The sequence below is a fragment of the Phyllopteryx taeniolatus genome, chromosome 8 (genome assembly GCF_024500385.1).
Source record: "Phyllopteryx taeniolatus isolate TA_2022b chromosome 8, UOR_Ptae_1.2, whole genome shotgun sequence".
Classification (NCBI taxonomy): Eukaryota; Metazoa; Chordata; class Actinopteri; order Syngnathiformes; family Syngnathidae; genus Phyllopteryx; species Phyllopteryx taeniolatus.
This window is the reverse complement of record NC_084509.1, coordinates 2,204,773-2,218,917: the sequence shown is the minus strand read 5'-3', so window position 1 is coordinate 2,218,917 and position 14,145 is coordinate 2,204,773. Positions and strand designations below refer to the sequence as shown.

Genomic DNA, 14,145 nt, shown 5'->3' with positions numbered 1-14,145 from the left:
ACACCCTGAACTGGTCGCCAGCCAATCGCAGGGCACATATAAACAAACAACCATTCACACTCTCATTCACACCTACCACGCATGTTTTTGAGATGTAGGAGGAAACCGGAGTGCCCGGAGAAAACCCACCCAGGCACGGGGAGAACATGGAAACTCCACACAGGCGGGGCCGGGACTTGAACCCCGGTACCCAGAACTGTGGGGCAGATGTGCTAACCAGTGCCGGCTTCTATTTACCAAACAGAGAGAAATTTAGCTTGGCTCGTGACCTTCCTCTTTTTCAGACTCATTCTAACTATTCAGACAAAGTTGTCAAGTTTCAAACTTCTGTATTTGGGTTATAAATACAGAAGTAAATATAAACAATAAATACAGAAGTAAATATAAACAATGGGACACTGTGAACCACACACATCCAACATGGCTCACAAGCATGTTGCTGATTTATTAAAAAAGAAAAACTGAAATATCACACAGCCATAAGTATTCAGACCCTTAGCTGTGAGACTCATATTTAACTCGGGTTCACAAGCTGATATAATCTTTTCTTCTTAATATTTCTCAAAACATGTTGAAATGAATGCATCGTAAAAGCATTTAATGAAGCACAAGGATTCATCTGTGGCAATGTTTAGTAATCTTCACAACTTGTCATTGTATAATACAACACAACCATACAGTACAAGACATTTTTAAGGAATGTGTTACTAAATGCAGTAGATATCAATTGCAACTAAAAGTAATGTTGAATAAATATTTCCACCGTCAATTATTCTGCTACTGCATTTTTGGAAAGAGATTTCATACTTTGGATTTAATTTAATTTGATCCTCAGTATTCATGTGAGTTTCTGCCCGGTGTATATGACGTCTAAACTGAATATCCCCTCAGAGACCTAATAAAGGGGAAGAACGTTTTATTTTCTCATTCATAAATGTATAAAAGAGAAGCCTACGTTTCAAATCAATATACTCAGATTTGCCATCTAATTCCATAGCCTTGCGGGTACTGTCATTTATCATAATAAGAAAACAACATTTAACTAGGATCAAGTTGCTTGTACTTTTTGACATAAGAACAACATTCATTTTTTTGAGTGCAACTCATTGTGCTATGTACCAATCAAAGCATGGCCATTGGTGTGAACACGAAGGTAAGGAAATTGCACATATAAACAAATATGTACCAACAGCAAGTCACCACAGAGGAAGTTTTTTCATAACTCACCATGATCTTGGGTTTATTTTTCTGTGTGATGAAAAATTGAGTCAACTCTTTTGTTTTGAACAATAACTCAATGGAGCAGCAGAGTGACATATTGTGAGATCAATAATTGAGTGGTAAAGGCCAGCCCAGCAGCACACAGTATCTTGAAGTATTATTCCTTCACAGTCTCTTGATGAGTTTTTCTAGTTTACGTATGCGGGAGGACTCCTGCTCAGGGGTGGGGGCGCTGAAGGACAAGGAGGGGCCACCGTCGGCCCCGGAAGGCGGTGTAGGTAACCTCTGTCTGAAGAGCTCCAGCATGCTGCTCTGCTCACCACGTTTTAAACCCTATGCACCAGAGGATGACAAACAATAAACGTGGTAAATGCATTTAAACCTCCCAAAAATGGAATATACAGTGGGTAGTGGTGCTGATGGAACATTTTCTTGATCGACATACATTAATGGAGGGGGTAAAAGTGGCTAGTGGAAGTGACACCTGTCACGGCGGACATTCACCCACATCTGGCAGGTTGGCGGGTGCTAATGTCAAGTAATACCGCCAATAAATACAGTGAACAATGAGGATAGGTGCCCCCCCGCCGCCCGCACAAAAGAATACAATTATCCACGACTAGGTGAAACTGCGGGGGTCCACTGTATAGACAGACAGACAGATAATACAAGCAAATCTCCCAAACTGCATTTATAATTATTTTAAACTGGGCAAGCCAGCAAACCTTCATGTCGAGTATTTTCTGGAAAGTCTCAGGATTGCCATCAGCCAAGAGCTTGATGTAGTTATCCACAAACACCACGGGCGGTTCATGTGGGGCCATCACCACCTAGAGAAAAACATTTAAATAAAATGTAAAAAAAGAATCTAAAGTTTGTTTTGACACCCCCTGCTTCTCCTATGAGCCATCATGGTATGACCTAAGAGATCTTTAAACGATCCCATATGGTGCTGCCATGACCTAAATCAGGCAAATGGGGTGGGGGGTTTCAATCTGACACAACCAATAGTTCTGGCAAGAAATGAAGTTGAGACTTCATATTTAACTATTCTGGATTGCACTTTTATACCACAAGTAGTAAGCACACTTGTTTTGGCAAGAATTAACTTTACCAGTAAATATTTAAAGAGATATATAATGAGAGATTCATGAAAATGTTAAATGTATCTTATTCAATAGTCTTGTAACAAAAGCAATTAGGTGGAAAGCTTGGATCAGAGGACATTTTCTCCAGTCACAAATGGCTGACAGACGGAGAAGCCCTCTCCTCCTTTTGCATGTGAACACACACAAACAGTGGTAAAAATGGTTTTTCATTGCCTCATGTGAGTCATTTTAACCCTTGTCTCTACAGACATGCACAAAAAGGTGTCCAAACATCACTGTTGAGGAATTAGGAGAATTTGAGAAGTTAGCAGGCATGAAAGGTTGTGGATTGTGTGGAATTCTTAGCTCTCTTACTCGCCCTGCTCACCAAGTGATTTATTTAGCAACTGGGCTGGAGCCAGGCCAAGGAAAAGGCCTGTGGGTATTATAGAATATAAGCAAGTATAAGACTGCAATGCAATGCAAAAAAAAAAAGGCAGCAGGATAAAAAGAGGGTTCAACAAGGGTGGAGATGGGGGTTGATTTTTTTAAATCGTCCCCAGAGGAGACCTTCACAAGTGAGCAATGGAGTGATGTTGGGCTGGGTTGAAAGAGTGGAAAACAGCCACGTCTCATAGGCGTTGTACCAGCAAAGAGAGACCGCCTCAGACAGTCGGAAAGCTCTGAACATAAAGGAGAAGTGGCTCACAAAACAACCTCAATGTACACAAGAACGGTATCATAAGTTCATATAAAGCAACCGGGAACTAAACCCAGGGTGACAGCCTTCAACCTCAAGCAACTGCAAGAGCTATGACAGTTTATTTAAAAAAAATAAAAAATAAAAAAAATAAAATAAAATAAAAAAACCCTAACTAAACAGTACAACACCTTGGATCTTGTTGAAGCTTAAGTAGCACGTTTTGGCATGTTATCAGACATGCTGTAAAAACATGTCAGTCACTATTACTATACTACAATATACTGTGAGATGCATAAACAGTACAGCATTAACTGTTGACACAAGAGCAAACGGAAAATAATGTTGAGGTAACACACTGCAGAATATGCTGAAATCCTAAAAGGTAGCCTTGAAAGAAAATGTGATCTACATTTTCTTAGTGGGGTAAAGACATTAGATTTCAAGTCCTAAGTAACTTGCACTGACCCCTCTCTGTGCAGGTTTTGTCATTAAAAAGCTTCGATTTCAGTCCAAGGAGTAATTACCCGCAATGATGTTGCATCAAGTAGCAGGTTTAAATACTGTCTACCCAATAAGAGTCTTTGTAAAATGTGTCTAAATTCAACTCACTTCCCTAGGCTGCATACTTCCTATTCCACCATATTATACAACAGGTATTATTCAAATTTCTGAAAAATCTGTGTTTTCAAGTGTGTTATCTTAAGGTTATATAAATGTTTTTCTTTATATCCATCTATATCTGAAACAATGTCGCCTGCTACCACCATTTAGTTAAAATCTATGTTCCCGCTTCATAGGGCTGTTGGGAGTCACAAAAACTAGAAATATAAATATTTTGGATACTTTTATAACATAAAATGACTGGACCTCATGTAGCTATTTGAGTATTCTAAGCATTAAGGGGCTGATTCATAAAAGGGTTGCACGTGTAAAAAGGGGCGCAAAAAGAAAGCGGAAGCTGATCTATGAATCAAGCGCACCAAACTTGCAAAATTGGCCTGGGAGGAGTTATGCAAATAGATTGAAAATTTAGCACGCACCATGTGATTTATAAAACCTGAGACAAATTGCAATGGCTGATTTTACTTAAATAGTGCATCTAAAAGGCAGGTGCAAACCACCATGCAAAGCAGTGCGAGCGTAGCACAGGCAAAATGAGAGGAGGTGCGGAAAACCTTTCCGCTCACAAACATTTTTGAAATGACACAAAAATTATCATGACATTGTCTACTCGTCAAAGTAATTTTGGAGCTTCTGCGTGATTTGACTTTGTGCCAGTCACAAGAAGGAGTCATGCCATACCACTTTGTGGATGGGGAAAAAAAAAGTCCTTTCAACTCTGCATTTCCATGTGTCTGGGTCTTTTCAGCTTCCTGTGACAATTGGTCACATTGGCAAATGTTTGAGGCCGTGTGGGTTATGTTCCGTGCCTCCATTGTTAAGACTGCAGTGTACCATCAACACAGTGTAGAGTGGAAATACTTTGAAGGCAGGCTCTCGTATCTCTGGGGTTGAAGTCACAGAGTTGGTTTAAAAAAAAAAAAAAAAAAAAAAAAAAAAAAAAAAAAAAAGCTTTTCAATGGGAGAGACAAAGGGATTGATGAGATCCACCTGGAGGTCCGAAAGGCTCTGAATGTTGTATGGCTGTCATAGTTGTCACGGTCTACAAAATTACATGGACATCCGGGACAGTTCATTTGGATTGGCAGAAAGGAATGTTGGTCCCCCTTTTTAAGAAGGGGGATCAGATTGTGTTTCCAAGTATAGGGGTATCACACTCCTCAGCCTCCCTGGTAAGGGAGGATTGCGGACCCAGTGAGGCAAGGCCACGGCAAAGGCCCATCACAGCTTCCAGGGCAGAGGGCTCCCTCTGTGGTAACACTGGTAATAGTATAAATATTATACTATAAGATACTACAAATATTTTTTAATAAAATAAATGTAAACTAATATGATTTAAAAACACACGAGACCTAAAACTACATTGTCTAAAAGGATTTAAACACATAACAGACCTAAAAACCTAAGAGCAGCATGAAGAGAATTTTCATCAAGACGCAATATTCAACTCTCGCTTGAGCAGTTCTCAGCAGTGTTAAGTCATTGGGATGGGAATCAGCACCTCAAAATCTGACGTTATGATTGGATGCCATAGCGAAGGGCTTGACAAAAAAAAAAAAAAACAACAACAAAAAACTATACTGTATCAAAATAAGTATAGAACGTCCGGGAGACGCGTGTACACGATGAAAGCTCAAACAAACAGCAGCTATTCCTGGAAGCTAGAACGACCAGTCGCTGTCTGTTGATTGCGCCAGTGAACAACAGCAGCCAATTCAGGAACTATCGGACTTCGTTAGCTATGTGTCGGTGTTTTGAGATAGTCAGTTGGTTCCAGGACCACTGTTCCGGGTTTCACTCTAATGTTTGTTTGTATTCAACTAAGACTGCCAATTCCATCACTTCAAACTCCATTTTGCGCTTGCGGTGCTCTCGCAAATGTTCTATGGAGAAAAACAGTAGATCTAATTAAAGTGCAAAACCCTCTTAAATATGCCAGTGTCCACCACTTTTACAACTGGTGCAAAAAACGCTTTCAAACTGTTAAGAGTGAATGCACACACAATTTACCACCTGCTATTTGCGATCAGAGTAAAAGATTGCAATCTTAGTAGATCACACGAAAAACACCCACCAACAGGACACACAATCTGTCAGTGAACAGGAAATTTAGCCCCCGCTATTTGGGATCTTAGTAAATCCGGCCCTTAAAGTAAGCAAACACTGGCTTTCTAACACAAAAAAGCAAGCAATTTGTATGAGTTTTGCGACACTGTCAGTGCTGATAGAAAATATTTACACTTGAGATATGGCACAATTGTTTAAAGACACAGTCAATCAAAGCTCTCTCTGGTTGTCAAGCCATGAGTAGAAATTGTAGAACTCCACCAAATCTGATCAACAAGACAATACAGTACAACCAAGAACAACCTTCGGAAGGAAAGAAGTGATCTTGGGACCGACAGGCATTCACTTAGTGGGTGTGGGCATTTTTCTTCACCCCAGGGACAGTTAATAAGGGTGGGGTAATCTGGGGCAGTAAATACCAGGGTTCCCTTGGATGTCACATGCTTGGTTTGAGACAAGGCCAACTGTCTTGACTTTCACAATTACTCTTTGCAATAAAAACTTACATCCAACACACATGCTGTGTTTTGGAGATAGTTTAGTATTAGTAAATTTATTGATTCCATTTATATTTTTGTGATGACAGTAGCACAGTCTGTAAGCACTTGGACAGTCCTTAATGTGTACCTTATGTAGGTAGCCCTTGGGGGGGCAAGGACCTTTTTGAGTTAAAGTGGATGCTGTTCTCCTCACCATAAGTCCATAGTACCAGGAACATAGCAAAAACACAATCAACCAAAACAACCATCACAGTCAGATTCGCACATAAGGGCACTTTAGACTCACCAAGGAAATTAATGCATGTTTTTTTTAATGTGCGAAGATGAAGCGTCTGGAGAAAACTCAAGAAAGCGCAGGGAGAACACCCAAGTCCTTGCGCCGCTTCGGTGGATCATTATTAGAAACATAATGACAAAGATTTTATTATTAAAAATAAATAAAGTTGTCTTGTACTGTATTAATTTTCTGGGAATAAAATGTTGAATTTACACCTATGCAAATTAGTCTCCCATAAAGGATTAAAAGAGCAAAATATTTCCCTCGAGGACAACAGATTTTTCTCTTCGTGTTTTAGTACCTCATTCAGTTGAAAAGGCTGCAGACAAGTGGTGCCAAGCTAATCTTGTTCGGCCATGATTTACATTTCTAAGAATATATCAGTTTCAACATTAGATTAGTTAAATGGATGACCAAGATATGGGGACCTCATAAAGACTCTAAAGTAAAGTTCCAAGCCTTTCAATTCTTTTGTTGACATGGCATACATTTACCTACACTATAGGTCTGTCATAGCATTTGAAGTGTCCCATTACAATTGATTGGCACTGATAGTGTTTCACTATGCTCCACTTAAGATGCAAACCTGACAATTCTGAGTTTGTGGGAAAAGTAAACTATCAAAGGTTTATTTTAAAAATTCATCCAAGAAAGGCAGGCTAAGCATGGCATGTTTTACACCTAAAGCTACTTTGTATAGAATCATGCCAGTCTAATATTACCACAGTTACTCACCTTAAGTATCATCTCTGCACGGGTCATGCCCTTCACCACAATTTTAGTGTAGCTGGCAGGTGCCTTGCGAAGTACCTGGGAACCTATGGAGGGCAGATCTAGCAGGACTGTCTTTAAAGAGTGTGTGTCCAGGAGGAGCTTGTTGGGAAGAATACAGAAGATGAAAAGCCAGTTAAAAATAGGAGCTGTACAGTTGTAGCCCATACAGATAGAGCTAGCAATGCACTTCAGATAGTGACAAAAATGAAGCTGACATTTAATAATTAGCATGCACGTACTTGTTCTGCTCCCACCATGCTGATAGGTTTGCATCGGAACAAGTGATTGATAAATTTGGGGATGAAAGAGCTGGAAACAAGAGATGAAAAACATCCAATTTATGCATCTTTGCTTCAGACGTATGTATCAAGAAACTCAGGATGTCTCGTGTATTACTTTGTGAATTTGATGCAAAATTGTGTGAAGTATTTGCGCGTGGAGGCCAAATTGTCTCTGATGATTGGCACATTCTGCTTGATGTGCATGATGATTGAAGTCACATAGGGACTCTGGTCACCGACATGCTCCACATTCTGCCATGGCATCTGAGAGAAAACGGAATTCACACACACAGTCACATAGCCTCTTCATAATATGTTATGTAATTGATGTTTTATTGAATAGTGTTCGCCATAAGAATAGATATTTAACCGTGTGTCCGACCTTGCTCATTGCAGTGAGAGCAGGGTCACAAGCAGCATCAAGATCTTGAACAAGTAGCTGGATACTATTAGAGATCACACTGGTAAAATAGTTAACATGAGATGATAAAAATATAACATAAAATAAAAGGCAGGCTGCTATTGAAGAACAATAGATGAACAATATTTGCTACATACGTGCTGAATGTATCCATCTCCCCAGTCAAATTAATTCTCTCCACCAGGATTTTATCTACTTTCTCTTTAAGTTTCTCTTCAAGCTGTAAAAAGGCAGATGTCCATACACTATTCAGTAAAGTACTTACAGGATATGTAACAGAGCCATCTATATGACTGACTTGTCTAAAAAATACTTTTGGGTAATATTGCAATCAAAACTGACACTATTATCTCAGTGGACACTTGAGTCAAAAAAAAAAAAAATCAATGTTAAAGTTGAAAACTCTCCAAGTGAATATATTGAAACATAGGTGAGTAAATTGCAAACCCCACAAGACACACAGGTAAAAAAAAAAAAAAGTTTTATATATAATCCTGCACACTAAAGCAGGTGCACTGAACCTATAATACTGCTACTGCTATGAAAATGTTCATTATTTTTCTGTAAAATATACAAAAAAAATGACAGTTAATTTTTAATTAACTCCCACAATAACTGCTAAACTTGTCTAACAATAATTACAATATTCTTCATCTAAATTTCCCATGAAAAGTTAAGGCGAGTCAAATCCCCCTTTGCAATCTTCCGTACAGCTGAATAAAAGCAGACAGCATTTAAAGAAATACATTTTCTAATATTAAATGTACATGCCTGTTGCGTTGTAGCAAGGCAATACTCGGCAGTGCTAAGGATGCTACAGATGAGGCACAGCTCATCAACAGTGAACTTGGCCGTTTCCGAGCCTTCCTTCTCTTTCAGCAGACTGCTGATCGTCAGAACCCCAGTGTTACTGCTTGACCTGTAGATGGATACAAAGTGACCGAGTGACAAGCACAGTAAAGAGTTATCTTGCAAGAAGCAAGTAGTAATAGCACTGTCATAGCTAGCAGTAAGTGGTATAGTGTTGGAATTGAGATTTTTTGTTTTAAAGCTACTTATGTTTGTTCAATGATGGAACGATGAATAGTGTGCATAAAAGTGTAGCAACACTACAGCAACAAGATTATCATTAATGGCCAGAATAAAGTGATGTGATCAACGACCATTTATATGAAGTTGCTCTCAAGAAACCTTGAAAAAATTAGGTCATAACTCACCGTATAAGACAAGTGTGTGTGAGAGTACCATTGAGAGTATGTTTAAGTAATCGCATATGGTCGACAATATGGCATACATTAGTCAGCGAGCGTATGTGTAATTAGCATGTTAGCATATCTGCAACTCAAACAGCATTGTGTATGTGGACCTGTCGGTGATGATTTCCAATGTGGCTAGTGATCCAAATAATGTTACTACAATTTGCGTACTATTGATATTGCACAACACACTCCAATTGCCATGTTACTGCTACCCATTATAATACTGCAAGGAGAGAAGCTATTCATTTCAAAATGAATTTTCCAAGTCCCTAATGGTTTTATCACCACACCAGAAGAAAGACCACATATGGGTGTGACAAATGTGGATTAAATTACACTGGGGAACAATTTTCTGTTGAGTTAGATTTTTATGCTGATTAAAACTAAAATTGGCATGCTGATTCCAAAATTGCAGTCAGGTTTTTTTCTAGCACGTCAAGTTTTTTCTCCACAGCTTACCCTCCAGATAAGCAAAATTCCCCTGATTAGCTGTATTAAGACTTGCCAGCTGATTACGATTAGACTCATCTTCAGCAACGTGGCAACCTGTTTGTGCAGTCACAATTGAGATATCAATCAATATCAGGAAACAGAAAGCTAGCATAGTAGGGATTAAGAGGATCTGTGCCATATCCTTTGTAAAACATAATAGTGTTAAATAAACATTGGAGTCATCCCTGCTTCTTTCATTGTATGTCAATATTTGAAAAGTTTTATAAAGCAAGAACATACAGTAGTTTTCATATTGTTTAAGAAAACTGGGATCTATAGTTCAAAAATTTTACGTGACAGAGAAAAACTGAGATCAGGTTTGGATTCCGCACCCAAAATATTTGTTAAAAACAACTGTCAGATCTAACGAAACATAAATTGTGTTCCACAGTGTTATGTTTTAGTTGAACAGAACTAATGTGTTCTTACTTAGGCAGGTTGCCTGAGAGGATCTTCCAGGCATACTCCCGCAGGAATTTCTGAAAGATGGTTGTGAGGGCAATCATGGGCTCCCCAGTGCTCAACTGGGAGCACTGGACCATGCATTTCTTGTAATAGACAAAGAGGTCAGCACAGCTTGGCAGCACAGCGCCGCCCTCGTCTGTGGCAACCTTGGGTGGGCCCTGTGCTCGGAAGTCAGCCACAAACCTGTCTATCAATTCGCCTAGGTTCCTGAAAGAAGCACAGACTTAATTACCAGATGGGTTAACTGGCTCGCATACAAAAATGTGATAGTCAGGCCTGTGGATTTAATTGAAATAAGCACTGACAAACATCATTTAAAGCTGCACATAACAACTATGCAATCATAGCTCTCCTAAAACTGCATTCATTTTTGGAGCAATCACTACCTCCTGTGGAAAGGAGGGACTGTCGGGGGAAAAGTGGACGACGGTGGCAGTAACAGAGGGAAAAATATGGGAAGAGGGAGAGAAAAGAAGAAAGCCAAAAAACAAGGAGGGAGCAGACTAAAAAGGGGGGCATCGAAAGAAAAAAAATGAAGAGGTGGGGATAAAAAAAAAAAAAAAAGAGCGGTTGCTGAGGCAGCAATTTATTCAAGCTCTCTCACTCTCTCAGCGTCTGTGGTCATGTAGCTAATGGGAAACATTTCTGCCACAACCGAGTTAGTGGCATGTCCAGGAACAAGAGATGGAAAGACAGACAAGCCAGTGAGGTAGAAAGCATGAGGGTGTGTGTGTTTGTGAGGAACGTGAAATTGGGAAACAAGGGTGCATGTGTCAACTTTATCCACAATCAGTCCCTGGTTATGCATTTATACAGTGGTGTGGATAAAAAGTGTTTGCCCCTTTTCTGATTTCTTTTTTTTTTTTTGTATGTTTGTCACACTGAAATGTTTCCCATCAAACAAATTTAAATATTAGTCAAAGAAAACACAAGTAAACACAAAATGCAGTTTTGAAATGAAGGTTTTTATCATTAAGGGAGAAATAAAATCCAAACCTACATGGCCCTGTGTGAAAACGTGATTGCCCCCTAAACCTAATAACTGGTTGGCCCAACCTTAGCACCAACAACTGCAATCAAGGGTTTGCGATAACTTGCAATGGGTCTCCTATAACATTGTGAATGAATTTGGGCCCACTCATCTTTGCAGAATTGTTGTAATTCAGCCACATTGGAGGGTTTTGGAGCTTGAAACGCCTTTTTAAGGTCAAGCCACAGAATCTCAACAAGATTCAGGTCAAGACTTGGCTAGGCCATTCCAAAGTCTTCATTTTGTTTTTTTCCCGCCATTCAGAGGTGGACTTTCTGGACTGTTTTGGGTCATTCTCCTGCTGCAGAACTCAAGTGTGTTTCAGCTTGAGGTCATGAACAGATGGCCAGACATTCTCCTTCAGGATTTTTTGGAAGACAGTAGAATTCATGTTTCCATTTATCACAGCAAGTTTTTCAAGTCCTGAAGCAGCAAAACAGCCCCAAACCATCACACTACCACCACCATATTTTACTGTTGGGATGATGTTCTTTTTCTGAAATGCGGTGTTACTTTTACGCCAGATGTAATGGGAAACACACCTTCCAAAAACTTCAACTTTTGTCTCGTCAGACCACAGAGTATTTTCCCCAAAAGTCTTGGGGATCATCAAGATGTCTTCTGGCAAAATTGACATGAGCCTTAATGTTCTTTTTCCTCAGCATTGGTTTTCGTCTTGGAACTCTGCCTTGCAGGCCATTTTTGCCCAGTCCTTTTCTTATGGTGGAGTCATGAACACTGACTGACCTTAACTGAGGCAAATGAGGCCCTGCAGTCCGTTGGATGTTGGTGTGTTTTTATTTTTTTTAATTTAATTTTGGTCGGCCGGCCACTCCTGGGAAGGTTCACCACTGTTCTATGTTTTCGCCATTTGTGGATAATGGCTCTCACAGTGGTTCACTGGAGTCCTAAAGTTTTAGAAATGGCTTTATAACCTTTCCCACACTGAGAGATCTCACTTTCTTTCTAATTTATTCCTTAATTTCTTTAGATCTCAGCATGATGTCTAGCTTTTGAGGATCTTTTGGTCTACTTTGTCAGGCAGGTCCTATTTAAGTGATATCTTGATTGAGAACAGGTGTGGCAGTATCAGGCCTCAGTGTGGCTAGAGAAATTGAACTCAGGCATGATAAACCACAGTTATGTTGTAACGGGTGGGTGGGCAATCACATTTTTCACACAGGTCCATGAAGGTTTGGATTTTTTTTTCTCCCTCAATAATTAAAACCATTTAAAAATATTGTCTTTACTTGTGTTGTCTTTGACTAATATTTTAATTTGTTTGATGACAAAAAAATAAATCAGTAAAAATAAATACTGTATGTATATAAAGCATAAACATTTTTGTTGCTCACTTGTCTTGAGATTCTATGTAGACATACAGATGGGGTTCAAAGCACTTGGAGATGATGCCATGGAAAGGATTATCAGGAGCCTTTGGTTTTCTGGGCTACAGGAATGCAAGAAACACAATCATTAAGAGAAACGACGAAGATTTGGTTAGATAAGTAGCTATTCAAACATCAACCAAAAATAATATTTTGCATCCTGTCCATTGACGCAAATGCATCTCACTATTAAGTGGAATAAACATTCACACATTTTATTTAAAAAAAAAAAAAAGTTAAAGTTAACTAAATTCACCTGTTAATGCCAAATTCATACAATACATGAATAACCCTTCTGCTAATAAACCACTAACAGCAGCAAGAACACACAGTTGATGGGGGCCATTATGTACTACAGAATGTGTGTAGTACGTACAGAACACTTCTGCAGGATAAATAAGCCAAAAAGAACCCAGTTATTAGTAAAGCTACTGAATGGGAAATATACTGTACAGTGAGTGCAGTAAAAGCTTTTATTGGAGTTTATCCCACCTTTGCCAGATCATCATCCTTGTCATCTTTCTGAGTACCCTCATCTCCACCTTGATCATCCTCCAAGAAAGGATTAGAGGGGTCTAAAGGGCTCTCTGGTCTCTTCTTCTGCACAGAAAACAAAATTATTTTGGTTGTACAGCTCAATCTATGTCACACAATTCTAGGAACTGGAGAAATCATTTATTAACATTTATAGAAAATTATTTGAAGGATAATGTATCCACTTTCCACACCGTCCATTTTCATTGGAACACCTTCATGTCACCTCCAATTATAAAATCCACCCTGCAAAAGTGTACAGAACCAAACTCGTATAAACTCAACGAAAGAACCTCTGCGGAGCTAAAATATTTTCAGCAGTACAAAGCCCTGTTTTGGCCACACAAAACCTTTTCCAATCATGATCTGTCCATTATTGGTAAACAACCAAATGACATACAGTAGAAAGCTTCCCTAGAAAAATGCACAGAAAACACAGCGATTGTGCACGTTGTGAGAATTCCATATTTTGAGAATTACAATTCGGACCACGAGGCGCCAACATTGAAATTTTAACAATGCAGTTAGGGCTGGGCGGTCAATTAATTTGATCAAATAATAAAGTTTGTCAGGATGATTTTTTATTGTTAGCCACTACTGTACTTCAAAGTACGTCCCTGCTGCCATGCTCTGCTTCCGCTAACAGCATGGTTGCTAGAGTGGAGCTCGTTTACCAAAGCAGAGTCAGTCCTGGCAAATTAGGAACTTTGTCACTTTAACGACTTCTCCTACCCTCTAGCGACTTAAAAAAAAAAAAAAAAAAGACAAGAAAAACTTGTGTTCAGAAACAGTCATCATGAGTGGAGTCATTTTCCAATTGTATTCCATTTGACATGAAAGAAGCCTGGTGGAAAGTAACCGTGTCCATTTATATATTGCAAAAGCAATGATTTATCGACATGTTGGATACGTAACCTGAGATGTGTGCTTCCAAGCCACAAATAATTTGCCAGTCACCTTGCCTCACCTGTGTAACTTTACATGAGAAACGTCTGCAAGACGAGAACTGGAGAAAATGCAATTC

The 14,145-nt window shown here is 39.2% G+C and overlaps 1 protein-coding gene across 5 annotated transcripts in view; it reads right to left on the bottom strand.

Annotated features, from left to right (window-relative positions):
- Positions 1-419: 419 nt before the first annotated feature.
- vps53 (VPS53 subunit of GARP complex) overlaps positions 420-14,145 on the bottom strand; it is a 30,151-nt gene continuing 16,425 nt past the window's right edge. For 3 of the 5 annotated variants that reach the window (XM_061781934.1, XM_061781938.1, XM_061781939.1), the window contains 11 exons: positions 13,080-13,187; positions 12,555-12,649; positions 10,134-10,376; positions 8,725-8,872; positions 8,091-8,173; positions 7,915-7,993; positions 7,648-7,796; positions 7,491-7,560; positions 7,213-7,350; positions 1,947-2,051; positions 420-1,554 (listed from right to left, as the gene is read on the bottom strand). In XM_061781934.1, the coding sequence (XP_061637918.1) occupies positions 1,387-1,554; positions 1,947-2,051; positions 7,213-7,350; positions 7,491-7,560; positions 7,648-7,796; positions 7,915-7,993; positions 8,091-8,173; positions 8,725-8,872; positions 10,134-10,376; positions 12,555-12,649; positions 13,080-13,187 (1,386 nt within the window). In that variant the 3' untranslated portion in view covers positions 420-1,386. The remainder of the gene's footprint in view (positions 1,555-1,946; positions 2,052-7,212; positions 7,351-7,490; positions 7,561-7,647; positions 7,797-7,914; positions 7,994-8,090; positions 8,174-8,724; positions 8,873-10,133; positions 10,377-12,554; positions 12,650-13,079; positions 13,188-14,145) is intronic. The other 2 variants (XM_061781937.1, XM_061781936.1) reach the window with 2 other exon arrangements.